General features: G+C 40.9%; 1 protein-coding gene across 2 annotated transcripts in view; it reads right to left on the reverse strand.

Moving 5' to 3' along the window:
* Positions 1–16099, reverse strand: part of BRSK1 (BR serine/threonine kinase 1) — a 439309-nt gene that overhangs the window by 74978 nt on the left and 348232 nt on the right. For both annotated transcript variants that reach the window (XM_086930300.1, XM_086930299.1), the window contains exon 4: positions 5243–5383. In XM_086930300.1, coding sequence (XP_086786426.1) covers positions 5243–5383 — 141 coding nt within the window. The remainder of the gene's footprint in view (positions 1–5242; positions 5384–16099) is intronic.

A 16099-nucleotide genomic window follows, 5' to 3' on the forward strand; every position in this document is an offset into this window, starting at 1 on the left:
ACTGCAATGTCCTATAGTGCCTACTTACTTCTCTCCTACAAGACTGGCTACTCACTGCTCTTCACACGTGCGTATAAAGGCTTTGGTTGAGAGAATCACTCGTTTTTTGGATTCACATATCAACCACACTAAAGCCACACCATACATCCTCCCAACCTGTACATGTATAGACAACTGGACCAAAAGCCACAAACACACTCGATATCCCATAATCTGCGTTCTATTACATATCCATGAGTGGTCGCCACTCAACAATATCATCACCCACCATTGTTCCAGACAAACCCACAAATGGTTTTCCTCAGACAGAACAAGCAAGGCAGAACATCCTCATGCACACAACACAGCATCAAGGGCATAAAGATGCTAGAGTGCTACCTAACCAACAGCATTGTCATACATACAACCTAGAACTTCAATAGAAATAGCATAAACCTACCAGACCCCCACTTGCTCAGCACTGCATCATAATTACCTCCCTGGATTATGATGCATATAAAGAAAGGATGTTATTACAGCCAAGCAACAGCCCAATCTAAGGAAAAACAGAAAGGTCATTTGCCTCATCCATCCATACATATAGGACAATACAAAGGTTGTCCAAGAGAAAGAATATTTTACTATGAGCCACCAGTTTTTGAACGAGTATGAGGACCCTTCATATCAAACTCATATTACCTGGAATGTAACATTGAGTACCATATATGTTGTGGTAATTTCCATTAGTAAAGATGCCACATTCTGTGGCCCTTTACCTAACAAACATAAGATTATCCCATTGAGCGTATCCTGTTCTGTACACAAAGGCCATTATTACAAGTTCCCCAATATTCACAAATGACAAGCCTGATGGTGTTACCTAAACCTATCTCAAATAAGTGTTTACCCTGGATAAGCCTCACACCACATTTTCCATGACGCCCCAGGTCCTTCTTCTTTTTTGCTATTGGCACAAGATCAGAGCTCTCTGGAGAGAAATCTTACTACCCCCTCAACTACTTACATTGTAATATGTAATTGAGACCCGTATTCAATTCCCATCACCATTCTTGACCATGATAGGCGCAAGGCCCAAATTCCATCACATTCCTTTGAAGTTCTCTTCCACCCCCTTCTCTGACCTAATGAAGACTTAGATCCAAGAGCACTGTATTTTCTAGATTTCTAACCATAATCAGGCACTCCCATACTTCATAAACACAGATTTCTGCAGAGCATTTTCACTATGACATCTTAACACTACATATGCTATATCAAAGGGCAGAGGGTCTATAGATGCACGTGTACAGATTTTTTTTGTAATCTGTGTTGGTATTGACTGAATTATATGTGTTTATATTTTGTTAATTTTCACATTTTTATTTTACCACAGCCTGAACCCTCAGGTATTAATGTATTGTGACAAACATTGTCAATCACAGAGAATTAGTACACACAACTGTAATGTAACTTGGAAATGCGTGGAGCACAATAAGGAACAAGGGTAAAGATGCAGTGGAAGGATGATAATGCATTCTGAGTGGATTAAAATGGAACTGTCAGGTGTTTGGGTACAACTACTTAAGTAATGATCAATTTTTAAAATGCAATTTAATAGTCATATGTAAGAGTAGCGTAAGTGATGAAAAAGGAATGAGAGAAGCGAGTTTAAAAAGGTAATATAGGGAAGAGGACAAAATGTTACACCAAATTGGTCTGTGGAGCAAAATTAAGAGAGGAATTAAATTAAAAAAACAGGTTACTAGCAGATGGGGAGTCACACTTCTTGGCAGGAGGGAAAGAGACAAGGGTTGCAGTGGAGTGAAATAATGTGCATTCTTGCAGTTCTAAATTTGGCCACAAGAGTGAGCAAGAGTAAGATAGTCGGCCTTTGTGGTAGACCCGGTTTGATAAGCCCCTTTCTTGTTTTGCTGTCGAAAAGAGGAAAAGATGGCCACATCTAGTGGAGAGGCTTAATTCAAACGGTTGCAATCACTCCAAGGCTAGATACATTCTAACAGTAAGCTTCGGTTCCAGTTACCAAGAGTGATTCTTTTCAGTTTATAGTCATTACCCATTAGATGAACTTTGGGTAGACCAACCGACCAGAACAGAGGGAGAGCACAGCTGATCCACCACTTTTGGACAAAGGCTGCTGAATCATGATCAGAGGAAGAATTTTGGTCTGGTGAGGAATTGCAGCAGCATCACCAAGGAACCCTGAGCAAGCGGGCTGTGATAGAGATGAGTGGATTTGAGTCAAAACCAGAAGCTTTCTGGTATGGAGAGTCTGCTGATCTTCAAACTGAGCCTTAGGACACTTTCCAACCATCTCTGCCTTGGCAAGTGTCCACAGGATTTCTGTCAAAGAAGACTTGCAAGCTGATGTAGAGTTGCAGCAGAACACCAAGAATAGGTAGATGTGGGGGCCATGGTGGAGATGGTTTGAGAGGAGAGCTTGAGGCTTGCTGATACAGGTTCTCTGATGCTCCTGGGTTACAGTTGCAGGACACTCCTAAGCCTGCTCCATCTATAAGTGTACAGTTCTGAATTTTTGGGTATTGACTTTGCATGAGTGGTCTAGGTTGCTGACTGTAGGTTATTTACAAGCTCTATGTTTTAATGGTACGAATACGGGTATTTGAGGAGCATGATGAGACCTTAGCCAGTAGGACTGGAATAACCTGTCTACTGTTGACACCTGTAAGGTTAGTAAGGTGAGTAATACCATTTCTGTCTGAGCCTATAAAATCTGCTTTAAGATGGAGAATTTTCTTAGAAAGGGCAGGACAGAAAATTTAAAGGAAGTAAAACGTTGGAGAAGAAAGATGCTTTGAAATATGATGCATCATGTGAAAACTGCATCTACTCGAATATTTACATCCACGATGGTGTTTTATACATATTTTTTAGGGAAATTGTTCTTAAGATGCACCTCCTGCCATAATTTCCTCAAATGCACTTCTGGGGAGGGCCACCTTTGCTTGGCATACCATTTTATTTATTTAAATCTAGTCACATTGGCAGCAGAGCACTTTACAAAGAACTAATGAACAAAGACAGCAAAAGTTTACATTAACAGTAGCAGTAAACACAGAAAAGAGAGTGGTAGGGTGGGAGGTATAAATTGAAGAGGTTTTCCAGTAGTTTCTGAATGATTAAACGTCTGGGTTTAGTTTGATGTACCGTGGAATAAGATTCCATCATGGGGAGATTATAAACGCCAGAGCGGATAGCTTTGTGCATTAGGCTACATTTAAGCCAATTCTTGTCAGGAAGGAAAGGAAAGATCTTTTAATATATAATAACTGGCTCTCTTTAACTCAGTGCTAAATTTGAGCCGGGGAGTTCTGTTGCTCGGCACTGGCACATAATTGTCAACACCAACACGTATGACTCCTGCCACATGGAGGTACTGTTTGTGTAATTTAGAGATGTGCTGAACAACAGTTGCTTATTAATTAAATATCCATTAAAAACAACTGATGCCAGCCACATTAGCCATTCTTGTAACTATGGGGACCTCGAACAGTCTGAATTGTCACACTTGCAGCTGTGTGATGGTTAATAGTTGTGCTGGTACTGCCATTGGCAGCGCTGGCAGGGGCAGTGGGTGGTGCAAGCTGGGGTGGCCTCCTGACAGGGCCCTGGCACTTATTTTGTTACATATTATGCACTGCTTAACCTGCCTTGGAGGAAGTCTGTCTGGCTTGCTTTAATTGAGTGGTCCAATTCGGGGCCAATATTTACATCTTACTGCCTTCAAAGATCTCCAGCCAACACTGAGTAGGGTTGGGTACAGGGTCAGCCACATATGGGGCACTCCTTATAGGTGACTTGTTCTGTCTATAGCAGCCCAGCGCCACCATTCTACACATTTCTCGATGTCCCCAAGGACCCTTAAAATCAACTGAGTTTCACTTTAGGCAGTTCTATCTTCTGTGGATATCAACAGGCCTCCAGACCCCCCTGGCCTCCATTGGCCACTCATGCTCAGGTTGTATTTAGCTCAGCCTCGTACTCTGTTGCATCACACAGCTTCTGGAGTGGTCATTTCTCCATTCAATGTAAATCCTGTCATGTAATTACAGGCAGGGCGATAAAGCTTCTGCAACTTCTTAAAAGCAACGATCAGCAGTGATTGATAATGTAATTCTTGGGTTTAATATCATAATCATGCTTCTAAGGCAGCATAAGAACTTTTCAAATAATCTACCTTCTAAATAATGAATAACGTACTGCAGTATAACATATTATATCAACGTGTACAGGTAAAGGAAACATACATGTGCTAACCCTATGCAAAGTAAACAAGTAAAATAAACATGAAAGGGAAATATTAGTCATTTGAATCTGCATTAAGAAAGCATAAGTAAAATAAAAATATTTCCATCTCTCTAGACATAACGAAAGTAAATCCGCCATGAACTGTTATTGGGTGATAATATACCGGTCATTCATTGATCTTCTCGGTTTTGAATGACAGGTGTTGTTTGGAGCCATTAGTTTATCTCTATTTGACTCAAACATGCCAAACCTCACCTTGTTCCCCCCATTAGTTTTCTGTCTATTTCACCCCTTATGGCTCTTTCATTCAGTTGTCAAAATGTTATACTCACAGCACGCTTGCTGCTATCTGTCTTATGTTGTATACATGATTGAAATTCTATAGATCACACCTTCGGTTGAAAATGTTTTTTATGTCTCGTCGGCAACGTGCTGCTACTGACTGTTCCCTATAATGGTCTACTCCTTATGATTGGGTGAAAACTCAATGTAACAGATTAAGAAAAATAAGTATAGTAAGTCTTTGTAAAGTAAGCAAGGTGTGAATAGGAACATTTAAAAAACTCATCATGTAGCACATAGAAAGTAAAGAATATGAAAGTAAAAAATGTAAATCAAAATAAAAACACTACTAATAACTGAGTGAAGCATGAATATAAAAAATCAACTTTACACAATACTTAAGAAAAATAAAGACATTATAAAAACACTTAAGACAATTTCAGATCCTTTTCATACCTGGCTGCTAAAACATGGAACTCACTCCCCGCTCACCTTCGCCTTACCCAGAACCACCTAGCATTCAGAAAGCAACTTAAAACATGGATATTTGACAAGTAATCCTCCTCCCCTTCCTAAGCGCCTTGAAACCCTATGGGTATGTAGTGCGCTATACAAATTCCATGACTTGACTTGACTTGACTTGACTAATTTCTTCACAACAATGTTCAGGATAAAGTGATTGCTTCTTACTCACCATATGGAGTAGCTGTGGCAGAAATCCAGAGCCGAGATGATCTGTCGGAAGAATTTTCGTGCCTCTTTTGGTGTAAGGCGGCCTTTTTTTACCAAGTAGTCAAAGAGTTCCCCTCCAGACACATGCTCAAGCACCAGATACCTAAAATCAGGAGCAGAGCAATGTAACTCCGGAAACAGGTCATGCAACAAAAGCCACTTCTGTTAGATAAAAAGGACATCTCTCCAAAGGCAGATCCACCCTAGCACAAGTCAAGTAGAGGAAAACATGTTGACCCCAGTATCAGGAAATAACCAAAGGCATGCCATCTTGGTATTAGGAGCAACCAGCAGCATTTTCATCTACCACAAGACACAACTAAAGACATCTCTACTCTAGCACAGGACATATGACCATTAGTTAGCATCTTGATTCCAACACCAAGAAACAAGTTGTCTCCACCTACGCAGAACAACACGAGAACAGATGCCTGCCTCTGTGATCATCAGATCACAGCGAATGGCATCTCAGCCTCAGCACCACAAATATGGCCACCACAACAGCAGTAAAATAATCTTCAACACAATCAAATGCAAATCCACCCCTGAACCAGGACAAAATCAAATAAATTCTCACATCTGCACTAGAGACCTCCTCATCCAAGCACCAGAACATATCCAAAGACATCTTATCTCCTGAAACTGGACACATGCCAAAAGGCACAGTCACCCCTTCACCACAATACAACAAAAGTACCCGTCACTTTGAAGTCAAAAATGTAATAAAGTTTTCAACAATACAAAGCTAGGACAAAATACCACAAATATTTTTCTAACATTAGGACACATGTTCAAAGACATTTGACCCTGTATGAAGGCAAATTCAAAGGCATGTTACAGTAATTGCCAGAACACAATCAAAGGCACATTCAACCCAAATAACTGCACATATAACCAGGTCAACTCCATCATCAGTAAGAAACTAGAGGCAGCTCTAGCCCAGAACTACTGAAAATAACGAAATGGATCTTCACCTCAGTGCCATGAGTCGGGATCACAGAAATCTCTGCTTTAGCACCAGGACACATTTTCAAAATGCAACTTCTGCACCAGGGCACATGACTTAAGATATCTCCATCTTCCCACCATCAAGCATGATAAAAAGACATTTGCACTCACACCAGAACACGTGACCAAAAACAACTCCACTATAGCACACAACTAAAAACATATTGACCTCTGTAACAAATAGCAAAAGCATCACCACTAAAGTACTAGGATCCATGCAAGCACTTGGGCATGACCCTAGGCATCTCTACCGAAGTACCAGGACACGTGACAGAGAAAATTCACACCCATGCACTAGCAACCAACTAAAGACCTCCTGCCCAGCACCGGGACACATGACCAAAGGTATCTCCACCACAGACCTAGATATACAACCACATTTATCTTTATGTTAATTAATAGGACACAGCTGAAAACATTTCCTGCACAACAAGACATTTAACCAATGACATCTTCACCCAGGACCAGTGGCAACCTCCCGTTCAGCCCAGGCCACAAGCAAAAGCATCTGCTGCATCCCAACACCAACAGGAGACAAACAAAGGCTTCTTCATTCATACATTAGGTCAAAAGCATAAACATCATCACCTTTCTACAAAGACACAACTAAAGATACCTCACCCCATTACCTGATCACAATTAAAGGAAGCTTCACCTAGGCACAATGATTAAGCACATTCAATAACAACAAATCCCTGTACCCTGGATTTTAGTTAGCAAACGTCTAATTGACATGAGAAACCAACCGGCTGGACCACTGCTATGATTCCAACAACACCCCCTCTCAATTTTATGGTTAGGTGTATGTTCTCTAATGTCATACTATCCAGCACAAACCACTGTTTGTAACTATAAGTGGGAAACTCCGGGAAAGATTCAACTCGACACATCCAGTGATGTCTGTCTCACTGAAACAGTCCATCCATCCACACACAAAACATAAGAAAATGAAAAAATGTGTGGCGAAGAGGAAGGCACCTCACGGGCGAACAACCCTCGGGGATCTTGGCAGATGTTACCAATACTCAGCCCCTTTCTCATCATTGGTTGCCATTCCTTTTCCAAGAAAAGAACAGTGTCAAAACAAACAATTTATGCAAACAGAAAGGTGCTATACAGGCAGCGCAGAGATTTGCTACCTGGTGTGACAAACAAAAAAGAAGAAGTGAAGTTTAAAATCAACAGACACACCAATTGTACAACTTTTATTACTAACTAAGGTGTGTGCTGGTGAGATAAAAAGGCTGGTAGCTTAATGTCGCATACCACTACCTGTAACCAACATGTTTCACTGCCCGGTAGACTTTATGGCAGATTCATCAGGGTTCACCACTCTGTCACCGCACCAGTTTTGGACATCTTTAATTAGGAAACCTCAACCAGCCATGTCCTATCGTACCAGCTGGTCAGGACAAGTCTCCGCCCTGTTGTAGATTGTTATATCAATCGTACACAACGAAACCAGGACCGTGTCTCATCCCAGGAACCTGTCCAAAACTGGTGCAGTGACAGAGTGGTGAACCCTGATGAATCTGCCATAAAGTCTACCGGGCAGTGAAACATGTCGGTTACCGGTAGTGGTATGCGACATTAAGCTACCAGCCTTTTTATCTCACCAGCACACACCTTAGTTAGTAATAAAAGTTGTACAATTGGTGTGTCTGTTGATTTTAAACTTCACTTCTTCTTTTTTGTTTGTAACACCAGGTAGCAAATTTCTGCGCTGCCTGTATAGCACCTTTCTGTTTGCATAAATTGTTTGTTTTGACACTGTTCTTTTCTTGGAAAAGGAATGGCAACCAATGATGAGAAAGGGGCTGAGTATTGGTAACATCTGCCAAGATCCCCGAGGGTTGTTTGCCCGTGAGGTGCCTTCCTCTCCCCCACACATTTTTTCATTTTCTTATGTTTTGAGTGTGGATGGATGGACTGTTTCAGTGGGACAGACATCACTGGATGTGTCGAGTTGAATCTTTCCTGGAGTTTCCCACTTATAGTTACAAACAGTGGTTTGTGTTGGATACTATGACATTAGAGAACATACACCTAACCATAAAATTGAGAGGGGGTGTTGTTGTAATCATAGCAGTGGTCCAGCCGGTTGGTTTCTCATGTCAATTAGACGTTTGCTAACTAAAATCCAGGGTACAGGGATTTGTTGTTATTGAATTTAACTGAGTGGAGGGCTATCCCGTGTGTACCGTCTTGTCCCTCTTAGCTCCTTTGTGATTATATTTATACAATGATTAAGCACACAAAAGCATCTGCATTACAGAAAATTTCAAAATACATTTCAACCCAAGCATTAGACTGCAATGGAAGACATCTCCACCCCGGCATGAGGATACAATCAAATGCATTGATATCCAAACAGCAACGCGTTAAATGTCTTCTTCACCACAGCACTAGGATCCAACTTAATGTACTGTCATCCTGATCCCAACTGTAAAAACACATGTCACAGCATGCTCCTTTCCACAATAATCTTATGCCATTTTGTTCAAATTGAGTTTAAACACCTTTGGTGATAAAGCAAGAAATAAAACAATTAAAAACACAAATACAGCTGTTATATATAACTGCTATAGTGTCATATAATGTTCCATTAAAAAATAGCACTGTTATATAATACAGCCCTCTCATTTGGAAGCGTTAAAATTACCTATTGCTGTACATTTCTAAAATTTATTTTAGCAACTACTTTTACTTTCCGTCTAACACCTTATCTAAACTGCTTTTTGATAATTCATGCAGCAACAAAAAATTTGATTGAAAACTGTTCAAATTCTGATGCAAACAACACAAAAGATCCAAAGAAATTTAAAATGTAGTAAGGTACAAAAACAGTTTCTTAAAACAATTGGTTGAAAGTCAATTCATATTATTTATATTCCATGAAGTTTAATTTTCCCAAGTTTAGTTTCAGTAGATGGTATCCTTAAGATCAAGGATAAAGCCTGCCCTGTACTGTGACTTCAGAAGATGTGAATAGAATGGACTGGCTCGGTATCCTCGGTGTGGCTCGGTAGTGCCTGCAATAGCATCAACAATCTCCTTCACCCATGTGGACTTCTTAAGTGATGCACTGAAAGACAGGGGTGACCTTTTTCTGCAAGCTGCTATTGTCCATAACACGAAAAAGCTCCATCCCAAGTTTGGTCTCTGATCTTGATGCCTTTAATAACAATGGCAAGCTATTTCTGCCAATTTTCCCTTAGAATTCACAGCCAGACCATAATATCATATACGTTCTGTTTGCTATTGCTGCTTTATATCATATTTCAAGAATTATATGGATGTATTCTGTCACTATAGTTTGTGGCTCCCCATTCATTATGGCCAGATTGTCTGTAATCACTGCACTGTAATCTACCATAGCCTCAGAAAACTCAGCACAGATTACCCCTGGTGTCATCAAATGGACATGAGATCCTCATGCCAAGGACGATAATCATCATTCTATAAGCATGAAGGTGCATGCCTATAAGAAGCTCTTTAGGCCTCACAATGGGTTTGGAAAGCACTACCCAAACACCTATGCAATACACTACAACACTTGAGCGACCTCCTTTTACACAAATGGGATTCCCACAACAATCCAGTGGAATGATCTACTTACAAATTTACACAATTCCTTACATCCAATCACATACGTAAAAAGGCAAAAAGTTGTAAAACCTTTCCCAGAACATTGCCTTGGGCATTCAGAAGCGATATTCAGGCAGATCTAGTCTGCCCACTGTCTTTATTTACGGTATAGAGCTTTATCATAAATTACTAAAGGTTTTTCCAACACTTGTAATTTGAAGGTTGCTTAATTTTATAAATTCATACTGGCCCAGTAGCTAAGGGCCTTTTTAAAAATGTGATGGCTGGTACTCCATCCATCAGAGTGATGAAGGATACTGCCTCCGCCATTCTGAAAGACTACGATCTGTAAAATGTAGATATGATCGCCAGCCCAGCGGTCATCTATATACATTTAAAGGAACGCTGTTACAGTAGTTCCTTCCAATGTACAAAATGATTGGTGTAAAGTCCCTGTCCATTTTAAGCGTTGTGCAGCATATTGCTAAAAAAAAATTGTTTTTAGAAACAAACTCCTAAAGTTTGTGCAGGTTCTCAAATGGTGTTGCCTGGTTTGTCTGAGTGAATGAATGAAACAAAAAACTGTTTTGTCTAGCTTGTCTGCTCAGCATGATCAATGTAATAAATCTTTGCTAATCGAACATCAAATGTACACAAAAATATTTTGCGGATTTTGGGGTTCAAGGAATCTTCTTATATACTACTTGTGAATATGGTTCTTGTTTTGACAAGGGCTGCAACTCATTAAGGTCCAGATGTACGAAAAGGATATTTAGTGCTTCCTGAATTGTGACAAAAACAGTTTGCAAAATAGGAATCGCTAAATATAATTTACATACAATATGATGTAGCAAGGAGCCTAGCCCAAATAATAAAATCCTTAGAGGAAAAGCATATTGCTAATGCAGAAATTAGGCCAGCAAGGTCAGCTGGGGAAACTGAGGAGAGCTCAAGCTGAGTAGTATTTCTGTTTTGTGAGCCACCTACATCAAGGAGCACTGGGAGTAAAACACACAATGACACAATTATCAAGAAAATAAAGTAAACACTCTTTTTAGTTTAAATTTGATTGTTGAGTGATATGTTAACTATATGTTCTTCATATTCAAATTAATCTGTGGATAAACAGAAACACTTTTTTTTAGTACTCAATACACTTTCTATGGTATTTCATACTTAGAAATATGTCTAACATATGTACTTTTCTGCACAAATTGGAATCTGCCTTTTAGTAAACCCAATGTCTGCTCAATAATGCTCCTTCTTTACGTGTCAGCATCACAGTGACTCCTTTGTCTATGGCTTCGTGGATACAAGTATGGAGTCATAATCCATGGTCTTAATACATATGCACTGCCAACAAAAAATAATAGAGTTGTTTTATAATGTATGAAATACCCAAACTAGGATTATGGAAGAACAAAATACTTAATAACCATCCGCCTCCAAGCTCTCATCTTGCCATCAGCTGAAATAGCCCACAGTGTTTAAAGATGTAGGAGTCATGAGTGCTCCCAGGGTATTGAGCAACTAGATCTGTGATCAGGTATGCAGCATTACATACTACTTGAATATTTAAAGAAGTTGGGCTTTTTCTATAGCAATATACAGATCTGTTTTAAAAGGTGGACAAATTGGAACATGGGTACTGTCAAGACCATCCAATCGCTTGGAGAAAATGTGCTACTGTACAGAACTGAATGTTTGCAGCTTCCAACTCAGCAGGGATACTTTGAAAGGCAATGTGTACATTTATTCTAGACAACATTGCTGCAAGAATCATTTTAACAACATTGCACAAGGCACTCTGTGATTTCCCCCCTGCAACAGTGTATTAGTAGGTACCAGAAACTAAAAGGTATAGAATCTGAATGTGGGTAGGAATAGGACCACTGCATTGTGCAGGCCTGCTTAGTACAGGATCCAAATCTTGAATGAAAGTTTGAATGACCGCTTTGGTAAACCTGTAGCATAAACATCCTCATGTGTTTGTTAAAATAGAGCCATCCTCTGTCTGCAAAATCCGTTTCACCTTCTCTGTTAGGCTTCAGGAATCTACATCATCTTCACACAGCAAAGAGTGCAGCCACTGTGAAAGATTGCAGTGCTATTTTGGCTCCCTTTTATTCTTTGCACCTAGCTATCACCTGTTTTTCAATTTATAGTATTTTGCACATGAAAAATGCTGTGTTTAACGAATTATCTATTTGTGAAGATTTTGTATATCGAGACAGAAAGTCACTATTCAGTGATCACATTTAATGATTCTGTGTTTTATATCTCAGAAATAGGGAATCACTAAATAATCTGTGCGGTGTACTATTTAAAGAAATACACAGCACGCTCGCTCTACAGGAACATTATCTTCAATTAGGGCCACACTGTTTTTACTTAGGTTAGCGAGCCCCACAAATAAAATTAAGTAATTAGCGCTTCTCTAAACCCATTTTAACACATTTCTTGCATTCCACTACACTACTCACTCGAATCCATATACCCCCATGCACCTCACAGCTTTATCTAAAAGAACTCCGCCAAAGAGCCCCTTTGCGGGTGCCTACCAGGCATTGAAGCGCCGGCCCGATGAGGAGTACACCCAAATGATGAAGCATGACCCCTCTTGGGGTGTGTGAGGGCACTTCCTCCAAAGGGAGGTTATTCCACAGACCTGACCACCTCTACCTATCTTAAGGAACTGCACACCCTGGATATACAGACATTTAAAGAAATACGCCATTAGCGATTCTTTGTAAATCACAAACACACTATTTAGCTGTCACTAACCAGTTAGCTATTTTTTAGTGCAACAGGCCCAAAGTCTCTGCAATGAGGTTAACACAATCAGAAACATCACACCCTCCATGGCAATTCCTACAGAGTGCAAGAATGCACCAATTCAAAATATGGGCATATAGGCCATATCAAACTAATATTTAAATCTCACGTTGCCTATGCGAGATCTATTGGCTTTGTCAATGTTTTTAGACATTTTGCACGGCAACTGGAGCAGCAACAAAGGGAGAGAGATAAAGCAACACAAGGGAGGTGCGGCGGAGGAGGGAAGGAATTCAGAAAGGGACAGCACATGCAGAAAGGATTGGATGGGTGGGAGGGGAAAGAAGATAAATTCCCTCAAAAACAGTGTGAGCAGAGGGCGGGCACTAATTAAGTTCAATCAATCTGTGCTTAGTCCATGTTCCACAGAAAGAAATAGAAGTACTGCTATGTCTGTGCTGGCCAATTTGGAAATTGCAAAGAAGAGTGACACTGAAGCCAACAAATGGTAAGCAACAAGTAAACAATAAGTTTGACAAGCGAGAGCGCAGGCAGCAGTTGCGCTGTCACAGGCTTGATCTAAAATTTGTTCTTTTTTTAAATCAATTTTTAGACAGCAAAATGAACAAAATCCACCAGTGGGTTCCAGAGATATGAATTATTAAGCAAATAATGAATCACTGCTTTTCAATCAAATCACAAACAAGTGTTAGCAACTAAAGCAGTTAGCGGTTACTTGGAAAACTTTTGAACATTTTTTTAAAGTTGTGTTCAGTTACTCTGGCCCATTTTGGGAGACCAACTCCAGTGGAGAGCAAGTCACAGGGCCAATGAGGCTTGGCAAGAAAGTTACCTTTGATTCAAAGCAGTCTGCAGTCCAGTACCAGGCTCTATGTGTGAACCTCCATAGACATCAATGGAGTGGTCCTGATGCAGGTGAGACAGGATGCTAAAGATGCTGAAGGATACTGATCCGGCAAGGCAGGAATTCCTAGGGTCACCAAACAGAGGGGCTTTTGTGGCCCTGGAGCTGTAACTGGAAGTCAGCCAACTGACTCTTGGAGTCACTCCTTCTGTCTCACGCTTAGGAATAACTTTTCTTGAAGCAGGGTACCATAGGCACAGTTCTCTCCATACTAGTTCAAGGATCAGCTGGTACAGTCTAGTCTTTGGTGAAGCATATCTTTGCCAGGTGACACGGAAAAGCAGGACAGTCCTTCTCCAGTGCAGAGGTATTTTGAGGTCTGAGTTCCAGGGACGGTGTCGGATTGGTAGCGCAGGCACTCAGGAAATGGCTGAAGGGCCAGTAGCCGATTTCTAGCTGTGGGCTGCTTTTTTGGCCAGCCTGGGGGCTGTCTGTGCTGTTAGGATGCCACCAGCGGCCCAGTGGGTGCCTGAGTGGACTTTCTAGAGGCAGATGGGTGGAGGTATCACGCCCTTTCTCTCACTGGGCCGGCCCATTAATGTATGCTGATTGAGCGGGTCGCAGGGGGCCTGAGCAGACATGATCTCAATTGCATTCATGTGTGGCTCAGCAGAGTGAACTAATCTATGCATTTTTTTTAACTTCGTGAAGTTATTAAAACATGCCTCTTCACCCCCTTTCTTTTCATAAAACTTTGCTGAAGCAGTGTTTTGCGGAAAGGCAATAGCAAAAGTGGGCCACTTATTTTTGGTGTGCCCAGTCCGATTGATGATCCCAATCCAACCCTGTCCAGGGATGCCACGTTTATGCACACAACCTGCTCTCTGGAGATGTGGTGGCCACTAGCCAATGGGCTACCATGATGTTTCCCTCCTGATCATGAATTACTGCATAGTGTGGCATCTAGCTATCCCAGAATGTAATATTCTGCCCACTCCCAAGATGGATCATCATTCTCTCGGTTGTTGGAGCTTAGTAGCCCACCCTAAAGGTGTGGCAACCTGAGGGCTGCATGCTCATGGAAAAACTGGTTTTGCAATTGGTTTCCCTCTTTGTTCCTGACCCCAACCTGCCTACCAAACAAAAGAGAAGTCCCTCTTGTGGGTGTTCCACCATTTGCCCTTCAAAGGGGGTTTCCCCCGTTGAAGCTCGCCTTCTGGTCTTACATCTTGTTTGGCCTTCCTGTCAGAGAGAGATAAAACCTCTTCCAATGGCAGGTCCTTGGGTAGGTCACTGGAAAACCTAGGCAACAAAGTGGCAACTTTCTGAAGTTGCTATTTACTTAAACGTTACATTAAATTAGACTTGGGCATCAAGTCCGTTTGAATTATTTTGAAACCTTGAAGCACCAACTTTAGTAGTCCCATTCAGGAGTAAGCCCAGTTCAGTTGTCAGAGTGTAACCCAGTACTCGCCAATGAGGCTACTACGCTTTCTACAGCAAAAAGCAACAACTTTGGGACATCTAAAACCCCATATCTTACTTCTTAATAGACAGCACCCTGCCTGAGGGCTAAATCGGCCTGCTTATATATATTTAAAAAAAGGAAGGTTTGGTTTTGCGATAACTTTACATAGTAAAGTCAAGTTAGCAGTTTAAAACTGTTCTACCAGTCCGCAGTGGCAAGTTTGGATATATGCTCTAATATGTCATACTCGGGGTGGCACAATAAGTGCTGCAGTCCACAAGGAATACATTAACTTACGGGCCCTGGTACCTCTGGTACCATTTGCTCGGGACTTATAGTAAGCTAACCTATGCCAGCTAGGTAAAAGTAATTAGACATACACTTTTACGGGTCAGAACACATGGATTAAGATCTGATCAGCAGGGCCTAGTGCATCACAGAGCCATTAGACCAGTACGTAGTAGTCAAAAAGTGGGGCAAAAAGTGGGGGTGAACCTGCAGAAAGCCATTTACTCACACTGCTTATTTTCCTTAAAGAAAACAGGGCTGTGTTTAAAAAGATTTTTTTTTAATTTTTTTGTTTGTTTAAGATTTGGGAGTGGTCCCATTAACCAAACTTTTTTTTTACATTCACTAATGGGAAGGGGTCCAAAAGAGACCTCTTTCACTTTTGCAAATGCATTACCACAGCCTTTGAGTTGTAGGTAAAATATTAATGCTTTGCTATAGGATTTCGGTCAGAAAACACCAAATAATATAGATATCTGTGTCTTTAGAAGGGAAGCCTACAACTCACCCTTTCCAGAAACAAATACACATTATGCGATCAAGGTAAACATCACAAAGCAAAGGCTTTCTGTTCTTAGCATCCCGACACATCCATACCCCCAAATACTATATTTACCAATCACTACAAGAGAAGATGTCCCCCTCCCCTCCTCCTTCCTGATCCAAAAACTTTTGACATAGCAACGTCAAGCTTCTAAATCAGCTGGAAATTTGGCAACAATTCGTCCACAATGCATTTGTGCTTCCTCTGCCACAGCCCATTCTGATGCATCTCTAACCCAAGGCTCCTCCGATGCCAGCTGTATGAACCGACTCATCACTTTATG

The sequence above is a fragment of the Lissotriton vulgaris genome, chromosome 7 (assembly GCF_964263255.1).
Source record: "Lissotriton vulgaris chromosome 7, aLisVul1.2, whole genome shotgun sequence".
Lineage (NCBI taxonomy): Eukaryota > Metazoa > Chordata > Amphibia > Caudata > Salamandridae > Lissotriton > Lissotriton vulgaris.